Source organism: Eutrigla gurnardus (assembly GCF_963514095.1).
Source record: "Eutrigla gurnardus genome assembly, chromosome: 15".
Lineage (NCBI taxonomy): Eukaryota > Metazoa > Chordata > Actinopteri > Perciformes > Triglidae > Eutrigla > Eutrigla gurnardus.
Genome location: NC_139938.1, coordinates 16,177,143 through 16,205,088, shown reverse-complemented (window position 1 = coordinate 16,205,088; position 27,946 = coordinate 16,177,143). Strand labels below are relative to the sequence as shown.

Genomic DNA, 27,946 nt, shown 5'->3' with positions numbered 1-27,946 from the left:
GGTTAGACTACGTAGGTAAGGCGCTACGTTTCTCCCTTGAGGACTTTCTTTGCATTCGGTGCAAAGAAAACTAACACAAGAAGCAGGTTTTAAAAAATGAATCAATAAAAAAAAAAGATAAAGGATCCATTATTTTGATCAGAACATTTCTAGGAGATTCTCCCTACTGACATAACAAATCACTCAACTAAAATTGCCACTTTTCCCTTGTTTTACGTTTCCGTGTGTTGGAGGAGAGGACCAGCCTCGACCCCGCAGGCCTTTCTTTGTTTGTTTGTGTGTGTTTTTAAATCGACGACCAGACTTTGACTTTGAACGTTGAAGCTTCGCGTTCACGCTGCGATGACGAAGTGCGACGCCGTTGCATAGAAATCATCCGATTGTGAGAACGAGAGCTACAAAGTAAGTGATAAAGTGAGGCGTTGCTGGGCGATATGGTTTTAAATCCTTATTATTAATATATTAATAATCAGACTTTATGATGCCAAAATCATGACTACGAGGTATTGATTAGCTTCAATCAATATAACTGGAGGTTCTGACGGCATAAGAGGCCGATGATGAATCTGCAAGAAACAAGTTAGAAATATGTTTTTTTAAATCGTGTTTTTTTTTCATGTGGTCTTTGAAGATTCTGGAAATATCTTCACGACCACTTTGTGAGGTTTTTCAAACATCGCCCTGCAACGAGCCGGCAGGAAGCTGAGCCGAGTCGGAGGTGATCGGCAGCGTTTACTGGCCGATGAACTACAGCGGTGAACACGCCGCCTCCTTTTCCTGCATCTAAAGATAAAATACAGATCTTCATGTGGGAGTGAATAATGTGACGTCACCTTTGGACAGTTTTACTGTATATCCAGGCCCGGCACAGAAACATCGCATTACACGCCACAATATCAATTACTGTGAGCAAAGAACTGTTTGTGTGATTGTGAACTGATAATTGAAGGATATCAACAGCTGATATTCAGTCGGTTATCAATACATTTTGTGAGGACTGTAAACGGATCCATGTCCAGGTAGAAGATGTGGACAATGAAGGACTACAGGATGTATAAATAAGGCCATATCTGCCCCATTAATCAGAGCAGGCACTGAATAAAGGAGTGTCGTAAGAGAAAGGCACAATGTTCTTCCACAGCACACTGACCCTCATAAAGGCCTCTGTAGCAGACTGACCCTCATAAAGACCTCTGTAGCACACTGACCCTTATAAAGACGCCTGTAGCACACTGACCCTTATAAAGACCTCTGTAGCACACTGACCCTTATAAAAGCCTCTGTAGCACACTGACCCTCATAAAGACCTCTGTAGCACACTGACCCTTATAAAGGCCTCTGTAGCACACTGACCCTCATAAAGGCCACTGTAGCACACTGACCCTTATAAAGGCCTCTGTAGCACACTGACCCTCATAAAGGCCACTGTAGCACACTGACCCTCATAAAGGCCTCTGTAGCACACTGACCCTCATAAAGGCCACTGTAGCACACTGACCCTTATAAAAGCCTCTGTAGCACACTGACCCTTATAAAGACCTCTGTAGCACACTGACCCCTATAAAGACCTCTGTAGCACACTGACCCTTATAAAGGCCTCTGTAGCACACTGACCCTTATAAAGGCCTCTGTAGCACACTGACTCTTATAAAGACCTCTGTAGCACACTGACCCTTATAAAAGCCTCTGTAGCACACTGACCCTTATAAAGGCCTCTGTAGCACACTGACCCTTATAAAAGCCTCTGTAGCACACTGACCCTTATAAAGACCTCTGTAGCACACTGACCCTTATAAAAGCCTCTGTAGCACACTGACCCTTATAAAGACCTCTGTAGCACACTGACCCTTATAAAGACCTCTGTAGCACACTGACCCTTATAAAGGCCTCTGTAGCACACTGACCCTCATAAAGACCTCTGTAGCACACTGACCCTTATAAAAGCCTCTGTAGCACACTGACCCTTATAAAGACCTCTGTGGCCCCTGGGGGTCTCAGGGGTTTCCCGGGGGTCTCTGGGGTTCCCGGGGTCTTCAGGGGTCCGGTTTCCTCGGGTTCCTTTGGGAGTGCATCAACAGAGCTGTGAAGTCCCGGCTGGTCGTCACACCAGCGTGATCTCCACCTCCTCCCTCCGCTTCACCTGCCCCCGAGGGTGCTGCTTGGGGGGGGGAGGGGCAGCACGGACCTGGAGACATCATCAGTCAGGCTCGAGTCAAATACGTAATAGTGTGTTTTACATGTTATTAGCAGTATTTTAACTGTGTGTATATGTATGTATGTTGTTGTATTAAAAAAATGCCCAAAAATTATTAGTCATATCTGAAAAAAAAAAAAAAAAAAATGATTTTTTAAAATATGTTGTAGACAAATGTTTCAAAATCAATAGTTAATGTGTGGAAAATATAATGTCAGAAAAAAACCTTAAAAATTATTCATAAGATGTAATAAATATGAGTGAAAAAAATAACGAAAAGTATCTGAATATGAGTCAAATATGTGAAAAAGAATCGATAAATGTCCAGAAGTGGAAATGTTAATGCAATTTACATAGTACTTTAAATTTAGCATTTTTCAATAATAATAATCTCAGCAATTTATCATTAATTCCTTTTTTTTTTAAATGAAAAACAAATTAAAACTCTGAATGATCAACTCTTCTGAAATGTGATAATTAGCAGCTTCTCTGTGTTTTCTAGGATTTTAAACGTTGGACTCACAGGCCGGATGGAGCCGGAGCTGGTCTCGGGGTATTTGGGGGGTTGAGGCGAGGCCTGGACCGGACCTGGAGGCTGAGGCGAGGCCTGGACCGGACCTGAACACAGCAGTGACACACATCACCATCGCTGCCTTCACACATTCACTCACTGTGACACGGACGCACCAGGAAGTCTTACTCTGAAAGGGACTTTTGTGCGGTGCCGGCGGCGGCCGGTGATGTCCGTTGTGATAGGAGGGCGGCCGGCCAATGGGAGAAGCCGATGCGCTGCAGGGGCTGGACAGCGGGGAGGACACGGTGGGCGTCTGGAGGGGGCTGCTGTGGAGAGGCTGAAAGGGACTGCGAGGGGATCGGTCACTCTGGGCCAGAGGGGAGGGGGACGCCTTCATAACAGAGAAATATTAATTAAACAGTGATGATGTCAGACAGACCGACATGTGTGACAGGAAAACCAGATTCAATTTTAAAATCAGCCTTAACTTCATGATATCTATTAGATTTTATCAACCACTTCACTAGACCAGGGCTCCAGACTAACTTTTTCCTTGGGTGCACTGGTGCGCCTAACTTTTTAATTTGGGTGCACCAGCACATATTTTAGGTGCACCCAAATTACAATATTACATTTTCAGCGTCAGTTCACATAGACATTACGTAAACAGAAGTAAAGGTGTTTTTTTTTAAGTGGGCGCACCAGTGCGCCCACGTAAAATATCTGGTCGCACTACCCCGATTTCTGGGCGCACGTGCGCCCAAATTAGGCGCACTCTGGAGCCCTGTAGACTGGCATCTCTGCTGATATTCAGGTGTCAGAACATGATGATTAACTTATTAAAAGATACAATTTTTTTTTTTTTGTTATAATTTCTGTGATTCAAAAGAGAGAACAAGGTCGTCCCGATAACAGAAGATGCAGCTTTGCAAAAGTGTAACAAATCAAATTAAATAGCTTCTCACAAAACCTCAAATAATGCAATTTATTCATTTCTATAAGCTCCATTCATACAAAACGTAGGCCAATTAAAAGGTTAATGAACTAATTGTAAAAAAGGATGGCAAGAGATATAATATTTGAGAAATACATTTCTTGTTAAGACTGGCTTCCAGTACAGAAATACAAAAATATTGTTTGTTTATTGTCAAAATATAACCTAGATTAGTTATACTAATGATGTGTCATTAAACTCTGACACATCATCATAACTTCCATATAGTTAAACTACATGGCAACGCTGGATGAATATAAGCAGAGATGATCTTCACCTGTGCTCTGCCGTCTCTTTGCCCATCGCCGTTATCGCTGGCGGCGCCGGCGGTGAGATCCTCCACCAGGACGGCGGGGAAGACGCCGACCACGCCGTTGAACTCGCCCTCCCAGAAGCCGTCGTCCTCGTGGGTCTCTCTGCTCAGGATGCGGATGATGGCGCCTTCAGGAAACGACAGCTCGTCGTCCGTTTGTCCCGCGTAGTCGTACAGGGCCTTCGCAAAACACACTGCAACAGGAGGGAGGCAGTGTTGACAGATCCCAGACCAGAACGAGCCACACACAAATAAAAGAAAGCCTTATTTAAACCCTCACCACTGGAGTCTCCGTTGACGGAGCCGGTTGCTGGTTCGGTTTCCGGCTCCGTGGAGTTGCTGGAGGAATGGGAGCGGGCGTCCAGCGCGGCCAGAGCCTGCAGCATGCTCAGCAGGCTGTTGGAGGAGGGAAGCTGCAGGTATTTCTCCGGGACGTAGCCCACCTGCCCGCCGCGGTTCCTGGCCTGGAGAATGAAAGGTGACGTGAGATCAGTGGGAAATTCACAAACAACAAAAGGAGGTTCCTGTTCATTCAGTCTGGTGCTTCTTTTCAAGGAGTTAAAAGGTCGACAGCTTTTAATGCGATCAAACGTCGTCTTGAAATTAATACGAGGGCACTTCCTGGTTTTATCAATGACGTCATCTCTGCAAACCACACACTGAATGTTCCTGTACTCATGAAAAAGGCTCAAGACTCACCTGTTCAGACTTCACCTCGACTCTACATAGCATGACCCACTAACACCCTCCCTCGACACCCCCCCCTCCCCCCCCCCCGCAAAAAAAAAAAAAAAAAAAAAAAAAAACTCGGATCGTAGCACTGTTACTCTTGAAGTACTAGTTTACTCAGATGAGGACCTAACACTTGTTCTATTTTTAGCTCTTACTGCATCGGCAATGATACGTCGTGGTTTCTTTGTTTCCTTCTTTTGACAAATGTACTTATTGTAAGTCGCTTTGGACAAAAGCGTCTGCTAAATGACCTAAATGTAAATGTAAATGTAAATGTACTCCTGTAGAATAAACATGTATATGTACAGTACCTTGACCCAGTCCTCCATGTCGCCATCATCAATAACCTCCAAGATTTCCTGCTCCTCAATGGTCAGTTCATCCGGCTGAGACGCCTGGAAACCAAGACACGGGTCAGTTATCAACAAGCCGGGTCTCCTGAACTTAAAAACACGCCTCGGTTTCTGAGTCCTGCATCCATCGGTGTTCAAGAAGAAATCGCTTCTGTTGTCAAAAACACTTCCTTATTGCCATCATAAGCAAACGAAGATATACGGTGAAGGGACGGCGACGTAAATGAGCAGTTTAACAGCAGTGACGTCCCGCTGAAAGCCCAACATGGTACCTTGTAGGAGTAGAGGACTTTACAGGTGAGGGGGTAGTTCTTCAAGGTGCTGGAGGGGCTGGAGCTGCTGTCGTCCAACACTTCACCACTGTCCTCCATCTCCTCCTCCTCATCCTCACGCTCCAGATCTGCTGTTCCCTGCAGAGATACGACACGGTACACTTGTTTTTTAAAGTACGCTGGATAAACTGCACTAATCGTTGGCCAATTCGGTCACTCTAATAACCACGGAGACAGGTAAGAAGAAAATCCGACATTAACATGATGCAGGCCTTACCGAGAGTGAAGGATCATGGGTACTGAGGTAGTTCCAGCGCTCGTTCTCCAGCTCCTCCATCACCTGATTCATGGCGCTCTTCAGCCACGTCTCAACAGCAACGCCCGCCTGCCTCAGCAGGTCCAGACGGGCCTCGGCCTTCACCTTCATCGTCTGCAAATCACAACATAAATAAGACCTCCGAAAATACCGCATAGTACTACTGTTCATTTATTATCTAAACTAACCCAAATACCTCATAGTACTACTGTTCATTTATTATCTAAACTAACCCAAATACCTCATAGTACTACTGTTCATTTATTATCTAAACTAACCCAAATACCTCATAGTACTACTGTTCATTTATTATCTAAACTAACCCAAATACCTCATAGTACTACTGTTTATTTATTATCTAAACTAGCCCAAATACCTCATAGTACTACTGTTCATTTATTATCTAAACTAACCCAAATACCTCATAGTACTACTGTTCATTTATTATCTAAACTAACCCAAATACCTCATAGTACTACTGTTCATTTATTATCTAAACTAACCCAAATACCTCATATTACTACTGTTCATTTATTATCTAAACTAACCCAAATACCTCATAGTACTACTGTTCATTTATTATCTAAACTAACCCAAATACCTCATAGTACTACTGTTCATTTATTATCTAAACTCACCCAAATACCTCATAGTACTACTGTTTATTTATTATCTAAACTAACCCAAATACCTCATAGTACTACTGTTCATTTATTATCTAAACTAACCCAAATACCTCATAGTACTACTGTTCATTTATTATCTAAACTCACCCAAATACCTCATAGTACTACTGTTCATTTATTATCTAAACTAACCCAAATACCTCATATTACTACTGTTCATTTATTATCTAAATTAACCCAAATACCTCATAGTACTACTGTTCATTTATTATCTAAACTAACCCAAATACCTCATAGTACTACTGTTCATTTATTATCTAAACTAAGCAAAATACCTCATAGTACTACTGTTTATTTATTATCTAAACTAACCCAAATACCTCATAGTACTACTGTTCATTTATTATCTAAACTAACCCAAATACCTCATAGTACTACTGTTTATTTATTATCTAAACTAACCCAAATACCTCATAGTACTACTGTTCATTTATTATCTAAACTAACCCAAATACCTCATAGTACTACTGTTTATTTATTATCTAAACTAAGCAAAATACCTCATAGTACTACTGTTCATTTATTATCTAAACTAACCCAAATACCTCATAGTACTACTGTTTATTTATTATCTAAACTAACCCAAATACCTCATAGTACTACTGTTCATTTATTATCTAAACTAACCCAAATACCTCATAGTACTACTGTTCATTTATTATCTAAACTCACCCAAATACCTCATAGTACTACTGTTCATTTATTATCTAAACTAACCCAAATACCTCATATTACTACTGTTCATTTATTATCTAAACTAACCCAAATACCTCATAGTACTACTGTTCATTTATTATCTAAACTAACCCAAATACCTCATAGTACTACTGTTTATTTATTATCTAAACTAACCCAAATACCTCATAGTACTACTGTTCATTTATTATCTAAACTAACCCAAATACCTCATAGTACTACTGTTCATTTATTATCTAAACTAACCCAAATACCTCATAGTACTACTGTTTATTTATTATCTAAACTAACCAAAATACTTCATAGTACTACTGTTTATTTATTATCTAAACTAACCCAAATACCTCATAGTACTACTGTTTATTTATTATCTAAACTAACCCAAATACCTCATAGTACTACTGTTCATTTATTATCTAAACTAAGCAAAATACCTCATAGTACTACTGTTCATTTATTATCTAAACTAACCCAAATACCTCATAGTACTACTGTTTATTTATTATCTAAACTAACCCAAATACCTCATAGTACTACTGTTCATTTATTATCTAAACTAACCCAAATACCTCATAGTACTACTGTTCATTTATTATCTAAACTAACCCAAATACCTCATAGTACTACTGTTCATTTATTATCTAAACTAACCCAAATACCTCATAGTACTACTGTTTATTTATTATCTAAACTAACCCAAATACCTCATAGTACTACTGTTTATTTATTATCTAAACTAACCAAAATACTTCATAGTACTACTGTTCATTTATTATCTAAACTCACCCAAATACCTCATAGTACTACTGTTTATTTATTATCTAAACTAACCCAAATACCTCATAGTACTACTGTTCATTTATTATCTAAACTAACCCAAATACCTCATAGTACTACTGTTCATTATGTATCTAAACTAACCCAAATACCTCATAGTACTACTGTTCATTATGTATCTAAACTCACCCAAATACCTCATAGTACTACTGTTCATTTATTATCTAAACTAACCAAAATACCTCATAGTACTACTGTTCATTATGTATCTAAACTAACCAAAATACTTCATAGTACTACTATTCATTTATTATCTAAACTAACCCAAATACCTCATAGTACTGCTGTTCATTATGTATCTAAACTAACCAAAATACTTCATAGTACTACTGTTCATTTATTATCTAAACTCACCCAAATACCTCATAGTACTACTGTTCATTTATTATCTAAACTAACCCAAATACCTCATAGTACTACTGTTCATTTATTATCTAAACTAACCCAAATACCTCATAGTACTACTGTTTATTTATTATCTAAACTAACCAAAATACTTCATAGTACTGACTGTTAATTTATGTTTCTAAGCTAACCAAATACCTCATAGTACTACTGTTCATTCATTATCTAAACTAACCAGTAAACTCGGTGTTGGTTCGGGAACACCACTGATGCACCGCATTTGGGTTTCAACAAGCGACTGTCTTCATTATTGATCAATGTCACTTTCTTCCCCCTCAATTAATCGATTGGTCAATAAAACATTCAGGAACATTTGGAGAATGACCATTGGTCAGAAAAACATTTAATTTGTTATATCACACTTTTGCCTAAATACCGATTAATTACCAAAATAAATGCTGATTAATCTTCTCTCAATGAATTAATCCTCTCTGTGAATACAGGCGTCACTCTTTAATCTGTTGCTTCGTCTTTTAACCAGCAGGGGGAGCTCTGGGGCCATTTTAGGCAACGGGAGGTTAATTAAGAAAACAGAAAAGCATCACACACACACACACACACACACACACACACACACACACACACACACACAGAGACACACACACACCCACACACACACACACACACACACACACACAGAGACACACACACACACACACACACACACACACACACACACACACACACACACACACACACACACACACACACACACACACACACACACACACACACACACAGAGACACAGAGACACACACAGAGACACACACAGAGACACACACAGAGACACACACACACAGAGACACACACACACACACACACACACACACACACACACAGAGACACACACACACACACACACACACACACACACACACCTCCACACACACACACACACACACACACGCGTTACCTCCGCCCTTCGGAGACTCTGCCTGGCCACCTCTATCTTGGTCTCCAGCTCACAGTTGTTCTGCTCTGAAGAGTCCGGTGTCCCGAATCCCTCCAGAGCCTAAAAAACAAAACCACCACCACCATCATCAAATATGTATTTAAAAAAATAAAACACACACACCATGAAAACTGTCATAATAAAAAAACACATCTGATGAATTTGACTGAGCTTCGCTGGAGAGAGTGACTCATTTCCTCTTTACTGGGAAACTGGTTTACTCCAACGTCTCCATGAGTTTATCGCTCAGCTTCACCGACAGCGGAAAAGGTGGCGATGTTGATTAATTTCATCACGTCTTATTTCTTCATCGTGGTTTCCTTTACACATGGGAGATGATTTTATGATCTCCAGGTTTATTACTGTCAAACTGACCCACGCTGCTGCTTTTGCAACCATGTTTAAAGGCCAAATTCCATTTGTTGGTCATTAACACAACTTTGATGTATAATCAGTCAGGCTGTTACACATCAGAGTATTTGTACATCACAGCTGGTCCTCTCTAAACTCCCACATTGCCTAACTTGACCTTTCGTTTCATTGCAAATTAAATATATATTTTGTGACCGTTATAAGGGAAAAATAAGCAAGCAGTATAAACGAACCACCAATAGAAACAGTATCTCTCTCTCTCTCTCTCTCTCTCTCTCTATATATATATATATATATATATACATATTATATGTACAGATCTGGCTCATACCAATTGATGCAATGCAATAAAATGCATGATTGTTTCTACTATCACAGTTAATGTTGCCACCATAAAAAGGAAATTGTGTTCTGTTCAATGATTGATAACTCATTTATGGATGTTCTTTATGCTTTGTAATGGAGCGCTGCAGGAATGACTCCTAAAGCCCGATTCGTTGAAGTCGATGTGTTATTTGAACGGGGTTTTTGGGTTGGATGCCTGAAATAAGGTCCGTGGTTAACACGAGGAGATTTTAAAGCTTTGTTTGACGATATAAAGGACGTCAGTAAATTCTCCTCGGGTGCATTTTCAAGCTTTTATGCTTTCACTTAAAAAAAAAACACAAAAAAAACGGCGGTTGCTAACAAGTGGCTAAACGAGAGGACAAAAATGCCATCGTTAACAAAAACAACAAAATGTGCACGTAACAAACGTTTGGTTATTGCAGAAAATAAGCTCTTTGTTAACCAAACAATCAAATGGATGTCCATGTTTTTACGAGTCACCATTTCCTGGATCTGTAGAACATTAATGTTGAAGACGTTTACTGGAGAACGCCGGCTGCAACCTGATTGGTTTGTTAACGCCACTACAATATCAACTATCTGACTCACTGTTACAGGTGTTTTTATTCCTTTGGAGAGGTTTGTCAGGGGCATTAAAACTCCAGCTTAGTATGCAAAGAAAAAGTAAAGGGATGTTTCAAATCAGTCCATCAGAGTTTAAGTCTCCCACAATGTTTCCTAGTAACAGCATATGTTCCTTATTCTTACTTTTGAGTCTATGATGCTCAGTGTTTAATAAAAAGGTGCAGATTAGATTTGCCTGCCTGCAGCATCATCATCATCGTCTTCATCAGTCCGGTCCGGTTCTTACCCGCTGAGTGTGGATGACGCTCTTGTATTCTCGGGCCACGCGGCTCGCCCACTTCCTCGCCTCCTTGTCCAAACTGTGCTCCTCCGACGTTCCACTCTCCTTCTGCAGCTGCACCTCCTACAAACACAGAGAAGGGGGAGGTGAAACCATCACACTTCATCAGAGATGGGTCAAACCGCTGACACGCCAGCGCTGAATATCAGTTTACAAGTTTAATATGCTGAGAAAGTTTTTTTTTTTTAAGGCAATCCAAATTAAAATCCTACGACCTTAAAAAAAAAAAAAAGTTTTGGCAATGACATTTCTCTTGACAAGGAGGTGGTTTGTCAAAAACAATCATGCAAATGACCTCGCGTGGAAACACAAATTCTTTCTCTCCAAAATAAAACATTGCTTCCTGCAACGGCCCACCAGAACACCTTTAAGAGAACCTTGTGTTAGAACCAGCAGTGAGCTGGTTTAACACTGTGTTTCAATGTGGCAGCTTCCTCTGAAGGAAACATACACAGGAGTGTGAAACACAGCATTCGTCTCAGCCTCACCACTGTTCACTACTTTTCATTTACGTAGAACATCATCATCACGACGGCAACAGATGCATTTTTCACTTATTTATGAACCCTAAAGTCTGAACCCGGCTGTCTCTCCATTATGTAAGAGGGAGGGGAAAACCCAAATGTGTTTACTCTGAGCAACACTGGAGAGCCAACAGCTTCACTGCAGTCCACCAAGGTATGTTGGTATGTCAAATAAAACCCTCACAAACCCCCGGATGTTTACTATTTGTGTTTCAGATAGCCGATATCACATTACACCATTTTCCTCATAAAAACGACAACCAGGCACATCCCCAACGATGCATTTCTTATTTTAGCGTTAAGGTTCTGAAAAGTGAAGCCAAAGCGAAGTGCCTTAATCCTGCATTATTACTACTGGCCACCAGGTGGCGACTCGTCTGGTTTCACAAAGAAGTCTGATTGCATGGAAGTCTATTCATCATCTCAGTAAACATTGTAAACATGCGTTTATGGTCTCAATCACTAGATTTGCGTCTTCTTCAATCCAGCATGATGTTCATTTAGTGCATTACGGTCCATTCAGAGTCCACCAGACCAGAAAGCAGGGGATGATTTAAGGGGGCGGGGCTTACCTGCTGATTGACAGGTCCATTCAGAGTCCAATAAACCATAAAGCAGTGGATGCTTTACAGACTATCTTTCATTTATGCAGAGGGACCTTATCATTACCTCACTTCAGATTGACTGATTGAAGGATGCTCACAAGAAAGGAGAGTTTTAAACGTATGTCGGTGATTATCTGGATAATATTGTGAATCTCCATCATTTTGCCTGGGACATTAAATGTGACATGACATTTTCATATGATCCCATGCCTAGTGGGGGTTATTATCAAAGCATGATAACATCCTATTGGGGGTTATCATAAAAGCATGATAACATCCTAGTGGGGGTTATTATAAAAGCATGATACGTCCCGTTAACAGAAGACATTCCCCGTATCTTTGGCGTTATCAAGAGGTCACATTTGATTTTATATTTTAAAGATAAAAAACAATCCTTAAAAAGGTGAGTTGAGAGGTTTCCACATGACAACAGCAGTGTGTGCATGGAGGGGAAGGCCTGGGTGGGGGGGGGGGGGGGTCAGTGCACTCTGATGAGGCCCGCTCACAATGCCTCCTTTTCACAGATGGGCCGTTCACAGGGCCGGCCCACCTCCTGCCCCTCCCTCCCAGCTCTATTCCTTACCGGATCCCTCTGTCTGGTGTGGGAGGGGGGGAGGGAGGGGTCTGCACCACTAATGTTTTCTTTAGGAACAGGCTGCTGCTTGTTTGACTTCCAATGAAAACAACGCCAGCATTTGCAGTTTGAACAAATTGTCCAGTGTTGTCCAGCTGAGCAGAGGACCAGAGCAAGAGGAGGACCGGACTAGTACGGTAAAAATAAATACAAATACACTCGTGTGCGTCAGCCACAAATAAACCTCAAGTCTGACAGGAAAATACTTTGGACATTCATACTGCCATTTAATGTTTTGTGGAGGTGCAAAAGAACCTATGAATTACCAATATGGGTGAAGAATCTTTACAACTCTGGACGGTTATCACGGGAACAATGAGGTAAACGGCTTTGATGATGTCGAGGTCAACATTTTCCTCCCAGACAACGCGCCATATCTGCACATAGCTCGACTGTACATGATCCCTCCTGCAATTAATTAATACGAAGGCAATAAATTCTTGAAAACCAGCAAGTGTTGCATATCTGCTCCTGGTCAGAGTCCGTATGCGGCTGTGCACAAGGCCACTACTGAGATCCTTCAGTGATAAACCAAAGGCCGACACTTCCCTGGTAACACTGGGCACCATTTTGTGGCATTAGATAATCGTGGAGATATTTCCATCCAACACGTGACGATGGACCTCCTGAGCTCAATCTTCTTGTCCCGTTCTAACCGGATTTGTAACGTCGTTTAAATCAAAGTTTGGACCGCTGACCTCCAGTCTAACTGTAGAGGAGGTTGCCACGTTCAACGTGAAGTAAGAAGGTTTTCTTCCAGACAAACGTGTGTTCATCTCTGTGAATGAATACTTTCCATTTCAGGCTGTCCGACATGATGGACGAGACGCTAAGCGTAAAGAGCCATCATTGAAGACGTGCTGTAATCCTGCTGGATGTGTTCATTATTTACTCCTGGCTGCCATCTGCTTCCACATCACTGTTTACAGCCCAGATATCAACAGGTTATTTTTAGCTTTCCAAACATGAATTCTGTGCAAGACAACCATGGCGTGACATGCCAGAATATTCCGTTCTCACAGTGCATTCGTGTTGTATTTTTTTTCCTATTTGCTGCACATTTGCATACCTACATTTGGTTTTGACATTTCCAAGTTAAATCAGTAGTGGACGAGCCGATTCATCACAGGAGATATGAGTGTTATTAGAAGATGACGAACTTTGAAAACCACGGATGAACAAACTATGACCGTCGTGATAATACCTGAGGGTTGACTGTGTCCGAGTCGATGGGCTGGTACGAGAAGCTCGGAGCTTGCTGAAACATGACGTTCTTCTGTACAAACAGCTGCTGGTGAAACTCCTGCACAACCTGTCAACAAATTAAATACACATTTAAAGTTTTACAGCTCTGTACACTTGCATTATTCAAAATAAGATAAAAACTCTTAGTGGAGTCTGTGTTTCTTCATTTCACTCGTTTCCTCTCTCAAAGACAAACGCTCTAGTTTACGACAATAAGAGACTGAAAGGGTGAGGCTGATTAAAAATAATCACCTGTAGTTTAATTTTTGTTCGGATTGTATTTGCTGCTCAGCAATATTTAGACCATTCAAACCCAACACAATAAAGAATCAAAAGACATTCATGAGCACGTCATTCAGTCAAATCTAAATATCACCTTACACAAAGCACACGCCTGTTGACACAGGAAGCACATGGGCTGAAACGTGAGCTCTGTTGAGAAACCAGCGTGGCCGCTGCATCCTCTCTAATGGTTGTTCATATTCTGGCCTGAGCAGAAACAAAACGCCATTCTGGCTCCGGAGAGGCAAGGTGAACCCAACAAGGCAGACTGAGAGGCCGCTAGCGACTCGAGTGCCTGAAACCGAGGAGCGCCATGGTAACTCAAACCTTTCAATTAATCAGAAGGCGGTCGAGTTCAGCTTGTCCAAAACTAGCGAGTGATCCGGGTGACCTGAACGCATCCTCGGGGTCGGTCATGGACGACATGGTCATGACCTTCTAGATCGCCATCACCTAAAACAAACCCGTTCAAGAGCAGGTTCTTTGCTGAACTCATTGAAATATTTAAACTCGAGCCAATCAGAAATAGTGACAAACACATGTTCAGGGTGTGTGATCTCCCAGATCTCTACGATACAACATTAATACACTCACATTAATACAGCGAGACCAGACTATGTGGAGAAACCACTGGTCCAAACAACACGGTCGCTGCTGTATTTATGCCTACATTATGTTATTTTAAGTGTTGATGGAGCAGCGACAGTGTCAGCCTAGCTCTGATTGAGTCACTTTGGCATCCTTTTTATCCGTTTATTCTAAATAAATCACAACAAAATAGTTGGTTTGGGTTCACACCGCTGCAGTAAACCAGCCGACATGTTGCTATTCACAGTGACTACCCAAAGTTAAACGTGTGGTTGTGCAGTAGGTCTGAGGACTCACCCCATTGGAGCTGTTTAAGAGCTGGTTGAAGGTGTTGTGGACCGCCTGGTAACTTTCCAGCTCCGTCTGACACAGCGAGACCAGGTAGTCTTTCACCTGCTCGTAGATCCGGCCGTCTAAGACCTGCAAACACGTTCCAGACGTTCAAGTTGACAGCACAGTCTCCCTCCACCCCCCCCCCCCCCCCAGAGTCCTCCTCACCTGGATGCAGTCCATCAGGTCCGTGTCATAGTAGCGCTGCTGGTGAGCGTTAGCCGCTGCTAGCGTGAGAAGGTAGTCGTTTCGGGCATGCGTGGCTTTGGAGTTGCACTCGCTCCTCTTGGCTTTCAGCTGGAAGGTTAAAGTTCACAACTGCTGACAACAAAATCTCAGAACATTTTTTTGTTTTAAATGTAAAGATCTCATACCTTCACGCTCGCCCTCTGAAGACTGGATCTGGACTGGAAGAGGCTTAGCTTGGACCTGAACAGAAAAAAAGACATGTTTGACTTCATGTGTGACATACAACATGTAGCAGGTCAGCAAAATGACAGGATTATTCAGCCGTCATGGCCGTTTCAAGTCCTCTATGATTAAAATACGTAGTGATGATTAAAAGATGGTGAGCATTTCATGTTTTTGAATGTTTTCAAGTTAATTGAAGGCCAGCGTAGTTCTCCGACACGCTTGTGAAACGGCAGAAACATGAGGTGAGCCTAAATACATGAACTGTTAGCGTTATCAAAGTTAAAATAACTCCATTTACAGGCTTGAAACTGCCAATTAAGTGAAGCAGAGGGAGCAGCAGCTTCCATCACGACAGATAAAATAAGAAAACCACGCTTCCAAAATAAGTCGGTTTCAGGGAAGAAATCCGATTACTGACCTGTTGCATGTATGTAAAAGCAGATTTACAGTAACCAGGTTACCACATGCACAAGTTGTGATTAATAGTTTACAACATGGTAAATACAAGTGCATCACCACAGAGATTAAATAATCCAATTTATACTTCTTTGCACCTCGATGGCCTCAGGTCCCTCCACCTGCATTTACACGTGTGTACACATCAGGCCAGAAGAAAGTAGTACTTGTAGTATTAGAATGAGTGCCAACCCAGCTGTTGAGCCTTTTTCCGACGGCAAAACCAGCACCTCGGCTCTATAACAAACTTCCCTGAAGGGCAGAAAAATGTCTGCAATGTGGTCCAAGTGCCAGCTGCTCATGTTGGGAAGAGACGTCGCCCTGAAGCCTGAATACGACTCGTTTGTGGGACCGACGGCTATCTTCATTATAATCAATTAAGAGTTTGACACTAGAAGGCCGATTTCAACATTCCTCTGCTCGGGTAGAAACTTCTCTCTGTGACATCACGGGTACGTTGGAAACCAATCATGGTCCAGTATGCAAACGTACAAAAGTGTGATATGGAAACTTTTTTCCACTTTAAATTGCTAGTAATTTGGTTCCTACTTGGCGTCCAGCTCCGCCTTCTCTCGGACAGCCTGGGCCATGGTCTCGGCCTCCTGGTACTTCTTCCTGCTCTTGGTCAGCTCCTTCACCGACTCCTGCAGCTCCGCCTGAACCACCGTCAGCTGCTCGATGCACTGGGGAAGGGAGGTTGTGAGTCACGCACAGAAAAATAAACACACATTGATGCAAATGATTCAACCCGTAACGCATCACCTGAAACATTATGCAAATGTGTGTGTGTGCTGAGTCATGCAGTGACGCTGTGAGGGATTTCAGGAACTTTAGTGGCATCATTTTCATAAAAGGTGAGCGTGAACAAAAGCAGGATGACGGCTGAGAGGCTCCAGTGTGATCAATACTGGGCCGACAGCCGCCTTTAATGATAAGAACTGCTGCGACTTCTGCCCTCATTTGGCATTGTGTTTATGGCACCGTTTATCAGGATTACACAGGTTGTTTACATTGAGTTCCAGCTGGAAATGAGGTGACAAAGGACATGTTTTCAAACTCATATTACCTTCCTCAGCTGCTGCTCCTTTTGCAGCCTGCCCGTCTTGGCTGGATCGGCGACCTGGACTTTGTAGTTATCGCAGGCGCTGATTCTGGACTGGGTGACCTGGACCGTGCCCTCTAAATAGGCCCTCCACACACAATACATGTTCCTAAAACACAAATGCATGGGTTATTATTTCACAACCCCCCCAAGAGTCACCTTTTGCTGTAATTTCTTGTACATGATCCATTTTGGAGATCTCCAATCAGGTCTCATATGCAATCAAATTTATCCGTGAAAATAATCCTGCATCAAAACAAACGCCTCTACTCTCTTCCAAACTTGCACCAGTCAATGAATTCTCAATGAATGGTTACACCCGTTATGGTCAATAGTCACACCCAAAACACAGTCCAAGTGGATGTTGTCTTTTGTTCAAAACCAAAAATTATTCAGTTCATCATCATGCATGACGAACAAAACATAAAATCCTCACATTTAATATTTTGTTTGAATTACAGCCTCGCGGTTCCAGGCTTCTGCCAAACCATCACATGTTTGGTATTTGGTTGCAGTGGCATGCAGCTTAAAGCCGCGTCTGTCAACAACGCAGTTCGTCCTCGAGACCAAGTGGACGTTTGTGCCAAATTTAGGGAAAACTAATTGATGCACTTCTACAAGTGTGTGTGTGTGAGAGAGACAGTGTGGTAAGAATGTGGTGAAAGGAAGACCTTTTTAGATTCACTGTCTGCAGGAATATCTCATTTGGGTCAGTCAAACTGACTCAGCAGCAAAAACAGGTTTGAAACATAACGATAGAAGCTCTAGAAGAAGATCCAGTCGGAAGACATGAAATTAGGGAACACTGTTCCTGTCAAGCCGTACGTTTTTATTCACTTTTACAATCATTCTAAAAGCTAAAGCAGCATGTGGATGCATTTATCTACCTTCAGTAGCCTGGTAGCATAGCCGTACTAACACTAGGTAATGATGTACTCTGCTAATCTTAGCTCCATGTTTCTGTAACGTTCTTACATGTCCTTCAGGTTAGCGAGCGTCACTATTAGACAACGTTTAACCAGACGATCCACAAAACCAGACAGTATTCCGAGAGTCTGGTGGATCAGTCCTTAAAATAAGAAATCTAAAGCAGATAAATGTTTGATTTGACAGAGTGGAGAAGTTCATACCTGTCGTCTGCTTGGTCTTCCACCAGACTGTCCGGCCATTCCCTCTTTAGATACTGATTCGCCAACTTCTGGAGCGCCTGCAAGAAAACGGACAAAAGCAAAAGGGGGGTGACCTTTCACCTTTGACATCAACACACATTTCCTGCGTCTCATCTTCACATAGGACACGCTCTGAAGCCTGTGTCCCCCCTGACCTTGTCCCATAAACCACCAGGCAGCCAGAGCATGCAGATGGAAGCACCAGCGTTAAAAAGAGCCAGAAAATAACTTTTCTTAGAAACGCCGCACCGTTTTTAAATCCACGCAATTTCAAAGCGTGCTTCAACACCGCCTGGACTCGTTCACCTGCTGGCCAGGCGAGCGGGTTGGCTCACTTGCTGGTTTTTATGCTGATGAAGGGAAGAAACATGCAATTTATTCAGACCACATTGGCCCGTGGAGATATATTAGGTTCCCCACCGCGGCCAACAGTGAGGTTAACCTTTGAAGAAACCGAAATAGCGGAACAGAGTCAACAAACAAAAACAGAGTAAGGATTGTACGTTTGGCAATCACATCAGTTATTGATGATGCACTACTCATGTGTTATTCAATTAAGCAATTATTAAGTTATTTAGAGAATGTTTCAGGAATTAAACTCGCTCTCAAAGCTTAGAAAGTCTCAGGATGACTTTAAATATATGTTGGGGCTGGCTTTCCACTTTTACATGTTTCTGTGGCTTTGCCTTCGCTCACTCGAGTGATTTTAGCATCGTGGCCATCGAGGAAATGAAGACCGGCTCTGTCACGCAGTCCTGAGGGCGACCAGGCCTCGGCTCTGAACTCGCCGTCTCAGTGCCAAAGCTTCAAACGCCGCTACAAACCCGACCATTGTGGGACTCAGACAGACACTGAGCTCGCCTAGCGGACACGCCTGAATAGTGTGATGGGAACGAGGAGGAGGAGGAGGAGGAGGAGGAGGAGGAGGAGGAGGAGGAGGAGGAGGAGGGGATGCGAGGACGAGGCAGAGGAAGAGCCACACAGAGGAGGACTTTTTAATCACAACTGTGTGATCGGAATGGCAATGGGCTAATGGCTGAAGCTGCATGCAGGTGTAAGAGACCCAGAAAAAATAAATAAATAAATACATTTTAAAAAAGGGAAGGGGGTGTAACCAAAGGGCACAAAGTGTTCCAGAGACACTCTGACCCACTTTGATTCAACCCTTGGCAGCGGGTGTCTAATTGATCACACAACTAACGGGGCCAGAACACAGGACACCTTTCACACCGAGGCGCACAATGAAGACATTTTCTTAGTCTTAGGACGGGAACACTTCTTTTCCAATTAACCAATTCATCGTTTTGTCTGAAGAATTGGAAGAATCTGAGGAAGAATTGATCTTCAGGTTGTTTGAAAAACACCCTGAACGCCACACACTTGCAACTGTTTTGATTGTGTGGGACGTTTGAATTTCCGTTGAGCATCTTGGAGTTACGTTATTGTATAACGAGCTCGGCCTGAATGCACTCCTTTGTCTCCAATTGATGGCCCATAAAACAATGTGAAACATGATGACGAAGATTATTCAGTTAAACATCAGAAAAAACACAGGACATCAACCGAACCAGTACATTTTAGCTTAAAAAACAGACTTACATTATTAAATATTATCCTTAAGAGTGGATATGTTGGTCCAATCAAACTACAGTGAATCAAACGTAGGACAGAGCTGTGTTGCATTGCTCGATTCTGATGAAATCTGACTTTCACAAACAAACCAATCCAATAAGACAATAAAACACACATGCTGTAAAAGCTGGCCTGCAGGCTGATCTTGAGCCTCCGCTGGATAACGAACATCATCATACATTTCTGTGTAAAGTATGAAGAAATCCAGAGTAAGCACACGCTCACAATTTTAAAATCGACCACGTTTCCAATCAGGAATTTGTCCAAGAAGAAGTGTACCACATAAAAAAAGCTATGGATCACAGACAGTTTTTCTGATAGTACTCTCTTCTAGTACTTCTCTGTCCTTGTTTGCACACATCTTTTATGCAAGGTGACATGATAACATTAGCCCAGCCAAGCCAGATAAATAATGTAAACCAGGCATCAGAGATTCCCCTTTTAGCTTCTCTTGAATGGAGAATAAGTGATTCTGTGCATGTCAGAGTTCGACTGGCTGCAATCGATCCATGGTGTGTTTGTGTTTACTCATCGTACACGTGTTATATTAAGCCCAGAACCAGCGTCGGTTATGACAGAAAGAAGGAAACACATCCTATGTGTCTCAGTGGAGACTGTGATTTTAGTAAGAGCATGTAAAATAGGACTCCGGGAGAGCAGAAACCACTTCGAGGGATCGTGTGTGATTATAATAGATCACTAGAGGCGGATGTTTGTCATTTCTCATTCTGATTTTGATCCATGTGACCTTGTTGATACAAAGTTAGAGGCTCGCCGACATCAGCCTCTTCTCTCACCGAGGGCTGGAGGAGAGGCATCGCTGCAAAGAGCAGTGGTGGACTTGATCACTATTAGTGATCTATCTGTAGGAATGATATAATGTTCTAAGCTTCATCATCCATATCAGTGGTTGATCACTACGAGGGCTCACCGCCGCTGTACGACGTTATGAAGTGGTTGTTTTTTAAAGGAGCCATGAGAGAAATCGGACTGTTTAACTGTTCAAACTGCAGAAATCTCTTATGTACCAGAAATCTAACCAATCATGTGAGAGCCTGATATTTGATCATTTACGCAAATAATCAGATGCTTCCACATCAAACGGATCCTCACACAACCAGACAGAGATATGGGCGACATTAATAGCTGAAAACAACTTTGGCCCCTGGCTGTAGCCTCAGACTAATAATAATAATAATAATAATAATAATAATAATAATAATACATCGGTTTTATATAGTGCTTTTTCAAAGACGCAAGTAACATTTTCACCGTTTGTTTTCACCAAATGTACCAAAGAACCCAGAGCCCAAAGTGACACCTTCACTGTGTTTCGTCCAAACCTCAACATTATTATCCATTAACATCATTGGTGACTTTCCACCACCGGCTCGATGAAACCTGGTTCTGTTTGGCACATTTAAGGCCTTTCACAACCAGTGCTGCTTTTATGAACCCCACCCAACCAAGCCAACCCTCAGGACCCGACGAGGCCAACAGACATGTCAGGTGGCCGATACTACAGACATGTCAGGTGGCTGATACTACAGACATGTCAGGTGGCTGATACTACAGACATGGCCCTCTCTTCACAGCGATGGTGGACATTCCTCACAGCACTGCAAACCCTGAACGCAGCCAAGGAGGCATTCAGACTGTCGACGTCTCCAGGAAGCTGCGGGCGAAAACAACACAGCGAGGAGGAAACCAGCCCGTGGATTACTACTGGATGTCATTTCTCCTTTCTGTTGTGGTGGAGCTTTTTTGTTTTTTTCCCCCTGTGGTTTCCATTCATGGGCTTTCTGGCCACAAAAGAACAAAGAGCTTTCTTAGGACCACATCCTCAAACCCGACTTTGTCGTATGCCGTCTTTGCAGGACAGTATATGGTGAAAGCTAACCGTATTCTTAGCAACACAAATGACAAGGCAGCGCAGCCATGATGTTAACGGCGTCGGTAGCACGTGTGAGTTAACGTTTACTCACCTGGGCGTAGTCCCTCTCGACTGCTGCCCTCTTTTGGCTGAAAGTCCTAAAAAAAGAAGAAGGAAAGGAGTGACGTTATTGGATGAGACAATAATATAGAACAAGAAATATACATTTAAATTCACTCACAAGGAATGGGACTGACACAAGGTCACAATGACCTTGACCTTTGACCTCAGAATCTAGTTAGTTCATCCTGGTGGATGAAATCCCCGTTCCTGAGATTTGGTGTTCACGAGACCTTGAATTGGCGGTCTGAGTCCGATATATTATCCCATCTTCTTCAGCTATCTTCTGATTCTCTCTTCCCATTTCCTTTTTACATGTAAAGTAATATCTAGTCTCTGATCTGATCACTTTTCTCGTTACACTTCACTGTATCCACTCCCTGAAATGCTTATCAGGGTATAAGCTCTGCACCGTCCATCACCCATTTGAACTTAAAGCCTTTTGTGGGTCTAAGACCACATCTTATGGGAGCCTTAATCCGTTGGTTTGCCTAATCTATATAGTAATCCTTACAGGTACAGTAGGGGGCGATGACCCAGTGTAGAGTGTGCTGGTAAATCAAAGTTCATTCATTCCAAATCTTTCCACGAAGCCAAACAGTCAGTGAAAGAAATGCTTTGACAGCAAAGAGAGAACTGAGAGAATGTTCTCTCTTGTCAAAGAGGATTTGGATTACAATCTGTCGGAAATGTTTTAAAAGACCGGCACCAACACAACACCTCTATTTTCACTCAGTAATTTAGGGCTGAGGCGACTCAGGAACGTCATCTATTAGAGAAATATGAATGTGTGACGCTGCGTCGTCAGAAGTGGCCTGGTCAAAAAATACAAGCTAAAAAAAACAACCTTCGCCCACACAATCGTCATAAATGTGAAAGTATTTTACACAGAGACCCAATGACTCTGTAAACTCAACATAGGAAATGAGCCTATCATAGCAGTACAAGAGTTAAAAAGTGAAAGCATCCCGGGGGCTATAAGGCTATAAGGATGTGACCTTCAGCCAATAAGCAGCCAGTTCTCACTCCCAGGTCAAAGCACTGCGGCGTGCTGAGGCTCATGGGCCGCCAGAGACAGAGAGAGCAGGCAGGCCACAGCAGGATGAAGCCTGGCTTGTGCATTCATTCAAAATCCGGCACCTTCCTGCAGGTTTGCGAGGAGGTGTGGACGCGTTTATTTGCGCTTTACAATGTAAAAGCCGTGAAACAAGCAGAGCGATTTATTCTTAGGAATCACAGCTTCGTTCTCTCTTCATTCATTTGAATGCTGCGTTTACAAACAGCAAATGTGACTGTGTTAATGTATATATTGCTTCGGTGCGGTTAAATGCAGTTGCATTTATTCGGATTTACTGCGTCGACTCGACTGTAGCTGAACCTTTTGAGTTTCACTCCGATTCGTTGACGCAAAACGGCAGATGTTTGCAAATACGGTTTTCACAAATATGTGTACAAATCATAAAATGTGCCGATAAGAGTGAGGCATATCGGTAAATGTTGTTTTAATGCTGGTTTGACTCATTCAGGCTTTATTTATTAATAACGGGAACGAAGCAGAAATGCATACAAAAGTCTAAGAGAAGAAGAGAGGTCAGTGCCCTGGGGGAAAAAAAAAATCCTCATCAAGTCGTTAAACATGTCGAGACTCGACTGCGACGCTCCGCCCACGACTCAACGATCCGGCCCACTTCCTGGGAGATTCCCTCTCTTCCTTCAGCCAGCTATCCTTCCTCGTTCTCCCTCTCTTCCACTAAACACCACACTCACTTCCTGTCCGGTTTCTCTCCCCAAACAGAGATTTCGCTGACAAACAAGATGCAATTTCCAGTTTGCTGAATCATTTCTCGTCCGAGATCAGGGCGTGACCCCGGTAATCCTGCTGCAGTTCCACATTGTTTCTGTATAATGTTACCGAGCCTCCCACGGCGAACGGTTCAGGGCTGTCGGAACATCTGGCAGCTCTCTGTGACCTTAACTTCCAGCTGTTTGGAGGTTCAGAGAGCTCTGCCACCGACCACAGACAGGAAGTGGGGAGCCAGTAGGCTGTCAACTCAACCCAACGCTAAGGCTGCAAACACAACCACAACCTTTGGCTTCTCCACCTTTAATATGTGTCTCCAAGTCCAGCATCTTTATGATTATTATACTTTAATCTTTGGGATGAAGTGGCAGATAGCTGCTCTTCAGAACCCTGGCAAACAATCACACATTTCTAATACAACAGTGTAGAGTTCATCACGTCTGGAGGTGTGTAGGAACTGCATCATCATAGGAGGATAATACAAATACAGCAGAGTATAGCCATGTATGCGTGAAAGTATCGATGTTTCATCATATAAGATATTATTATGGTTCATACAAATAAAACCTTTTTAGTAACCCTTTCTTTTAAGTGCTGTAGAGGGTGCTGAGTATTTTTTCTGTAATTAACTGTGATTTACTGTAATTACCGTAAACAAAGCTCAGAAAGAAGAACCCCCCCTCAATCACACAGTTTCTACTGAACTCCGACAGTCCATTTCTACATTTCTACTCCCGTGAATGTGACGTAGTCTCCGTTAGACCGCTCACCTCAGGTCTTCCAGGAGGTCACACTCTGCCTGGTGTTTGATCTGTAATCTGCCCATCTGCTCTGCATGAATGTGTTTGAGCTCCTGGGTGACCCGGACCTGCAGGGGGAAGAAAAGATGGGTTTATCACACCGACTCTTCAGAGTTAAGACTTCAGCTGGTGCAAGAAGACAAGAGGATCTCTCTGCTTCTATGTTCAACTAAACCTTTCCCACGTGTTTACCGATGACTTGGTTCAGCTCACAGCTGGACCGCTCTCATCATCACCCTGCAGTCTCCCCGGGGTTCTAATTGGCCGTCGGATTAATTACGAAGAGCAGGTCTCGTTAGCTGGGAGTGTCGGGGTTTGTTTTCTCCCATCCTTATTACAATTAGGAGCCAGATTTAGTTCAATAACGACTAAAATGAAGATGTAAAACAATAACCGCCGACCAACGTGAGGATATGATGAATTTATTAATAATAATAATGAACTCAATGTCTTTGAATATAAACGTTGGTTTAAGATTAATTAAACAGGTCACAAAAATAGTTTGATTTTCTAAATTAGATGATCACTGTCATTTCAAACAAACTGCATTTCTCTGGGACTATTTTAATCCACATTCGGGGCTCAAGTGGCGATTTGTGGGACTGAATCAAATTAAAGTATAGTATGAGTAGTACTGAGTACAGCAGTGTGGCTCATTGATGTGTATATTAAGTTAGTAATTAGTTAATAGATCAGAATATTAATCATTTTACATGTGAAACTGACAGATAGTCAGTAGTTATGTCCTTTAAATGACTAAATCCGCTAATCAAACACTGAAAAAACATCAGATATATGATGAAAATGATTGTTACTTGCAGGCGGCCCTAGTTCAGCGGCAGAGAAGGCGTTAAAGCGACTCAAAACCAGAACCAGACCTCTGACTGGTGTTACTGGGCGACCAGTGACTCAGTGTTTATCTCCTCAGAGACCCAAAGGCACCTGAGACTGAACTATCCTCGGAGGGAACCTACGAGTTGAAGTAATTAACTTAAAAACGCTGATCAAATAATGACTCAAGTGTTTTCTGCACAGTTTCTTAGTTTAGGCTTCTCAAATGAGAGAATGTAACGTCATCTATTTTTAACTTTAAAACAATAATAGCAGCACTAAAAGATGATTGAAATAATTGAGATATGCAGCCCTATAAATTATAGAAATGAATATCAAGCAGAGTGCAAAATAAGTTTGGGAATGTTTTTCTTCTAAAATCCCCAAATTAAAACAGCTTAATGAAGACCTTCAGTGGGTCTCTGGGTTTCTGAGATAATTAGGAAGTGAGTACCCAGACAGCATCAGAGCAGGAAAACTGTTTCCTTCCTTCCTTATTCCAATTATTAGACAGATAAAAGTGGGTTCTGCAAATTTTTCAAAGACAACAAAAATGAACAAATATGACCCATAAAATTAAATCATATTTTTGCATCAACATCAAAAGAAAAATAAATAAATACATGTGTTCGAGTCGTTCCCAGTATTCTGGTGGTTCTGGGTAGAACTGCTCAATGTTCTGCTGCCGAGCCATGTTATTGAAATATGATCCCACAGGAACTTTTTTTTCACACAGAAGCGAACTTTCCTGAGATTTCTGCGTTTCTTGCGTTATTTCACCAAACGAAACGCCCCAAAACACAATTCCAATCTGAAACTAGGTTTTTAAAAGTAAAGTAGTTAGTTTTTTTATTCTTTTCTACCAAAATGCCCCTTGGACGAGAAAAAAAAACAAGAATGCACCAAACTACTTAGAAAAACCTGTCAATTTAAGGGTGAAGAGCTCCAAACGCGTTTAAACGACACGACGTGGTTTAGTTTGGCTTTGATTTAGATAAAAGTGGACCCGCTCTTAAAATCGGCATGGAATTAAAAACACAAACTGTACATTATTAGGATGAAATCTACATCTACAGCCCCTGCCATATTCTCCGCTCCGCACGGCGTGCGAACCAAACTTCGTATTTACTTGAACTTAACAGTTGTCCGACGAATCGGATGCAACACAAACACCTCGGGGCCGTGATTTCTTTTTTTAATTACGCGTTCAAGTCGTTTTCAGAGTGTATTATTATTCTATTATTACATCTCTTTAGTGTGACTTGGCAGGCAGTTCGAGAGGGAGCGGGCACGTTAACGGGGCTATTCTCCCCTAAAAATGTGGCACATGGGACTTTTTTTTTGTTTTTCTTCCATAGTTGCTATTTTAAACCCAGCGAAACGCAAATTAAACGCACGAGACGACAAACCAGTGAACATTTGCGGTGTAAAAAGCTAAGTTTGTGGTTTCAGCCAGCCGAGCAGCAACAAAGCGTACACTTTCCAACCATTAAAATATGCAGCAGCTCGTCGACGCTTCCAGACCAGTAACGTTAGCTTCGGCGGCTACGGCGGGGGAGAAACTCACCTTTCTCGGTGGGGGTTGCATCCTTACTTCTTGACATAAAAACTACGCGAAAAAACACGAACGTTCGTCCGGGAAACGTTTGAGCAAATGTTCTCGAACAAGTGACAACGGAGAGACGCGGTATTTCAGCCCGGGTCAAGCGGCCATGGCGAGTCCGGTGAGTGGTAAGTTGAGTCCCGTTGAAAACACTGTAGCCCCAGGGGAACGGACAACGCGAGCGGCAAGCTAACCACGTACAGGGCAGCGTATTTCCTGTCATATTTTCAAAATAAAACACGCTCCGAAACGTCAAATACTACTTCCGTACAATCTTCAGAATAAAAACGAGCAATTTAAACTAAAAGCCTTGATGAGATGAACAACTTCTATAATAATATAATAATAACATATAACAATAATTAAAGATCAGTGCTTGTAAGAATGGATTGTGGCCTCATGGAATCATTTGCAATGTCACTTAAATATAAAGTAACATTTCTGATTTTAAAAGACATCAAAACCATTCACATTTGGCCCTAATCATCTTCCATACTTTATAACCGAGCCTTGTCTAAATAATAGTAGAATAACAAATAGATACCTATTAATAGTTAAGTAATAAAAAACATCTAAAGGAAAAAAATGACCAGAACAGACAGAGTTGATAAATAAAATAGTAAACAAGGTGCAGAATATTGAAGTGTTTAAAAATTACAGATTATTTCCATTCTTACAATCAATTAATTTAAATTAATTTAATTTAACTTTCGCTGTCTTCTTTAATGTCCAAGATGAAAAAGATGAGGTTGTTTCATGTAATTGTGAGCGATTGTGTATTACAGCTCAATAATCTATGACTCAGAGAAATATAACCTGTAAACTAAATGTGTCTGTTTTTGGGTGGATTGTGATGTATTGTTAAAAACACGTCTGGAATGAGTTCCTCTCGTCTGTCTCACATTGAAAATGCAAAGCGTAAAGGGAAGTCATGAATGTTCCCACAGTTCATGTCAATTAGCTATGAAAGTAGAAAGAAGAGATACCAAAAAAAAGACATTCGTTTGTGTTTGTGGGAATTTAACAGGCTGGAATGTGGGACTTTTTT

The 27,946-nt window shown here is 42.0% G+C and overlaps 1 protein-coding gene across 2 annotated transcripts; it reads right to left on the bottom strand.

Moving 5' to 3' along the window:
* Window positions 1-1,611: 1,611 nt before the first annotated feature.
* LOC311025867 (F-BAR and double SH3 domains protein 2-like) lies at window positions 1,612-27,050 on the bottom strand. Of its 2 annotated transcripts, XR_014598430.1 has the most exons (21): window positions 26,863-27,050; window positions 24,435-24,532; window positions 21,856-21,901; window positions 18,200-18,276; window positions 17,034-17,178; window positions 16,517-16,650; window positions 15,472-15,526; window positions 15,266-15,394; window positions 15,065-15,187; window positions 13,857-13,964; window positions 10,836-10,952; window positions 9,227-9,325; window positions 5,650-5,802; window positions 5,373-5,510; window positions 5,059-5,142; window positions 4,296-4,479; window positions 3,980-4,209; window positions 2,895-3,099; window positions 2,718-2,812; window positions 1,975-2,185; window positions 1,612-1,887 (listed from the first exon to the last, which is right to left on the bottom strand). XR_014598430.1 is itself a non-coding variant. In XM_084029006.1 (20 exons), the coding sequence occupies exons 1-20, from the start codon at window positions 26,881-26,883 to the stop codon at window positions 2,102-2,104; spliced, it is 2,325 nt and encodes a 774-aa protein (XP_083885132.1). In that variant the 5' UTR covers window positions 26,884-27,050; the 3' UTR covers window positions 1,612-2,101. The 2 variants fall into 2 exon arrangements, 1 of the variants encoding a protein (XP_083885132.1); XM_084029006.1 differs by having other exon boundaries at window positions 1,612-2,185.
* Between the last annotated feature and the right edge of the window lie 896 nt (window positions 27,051-27,946).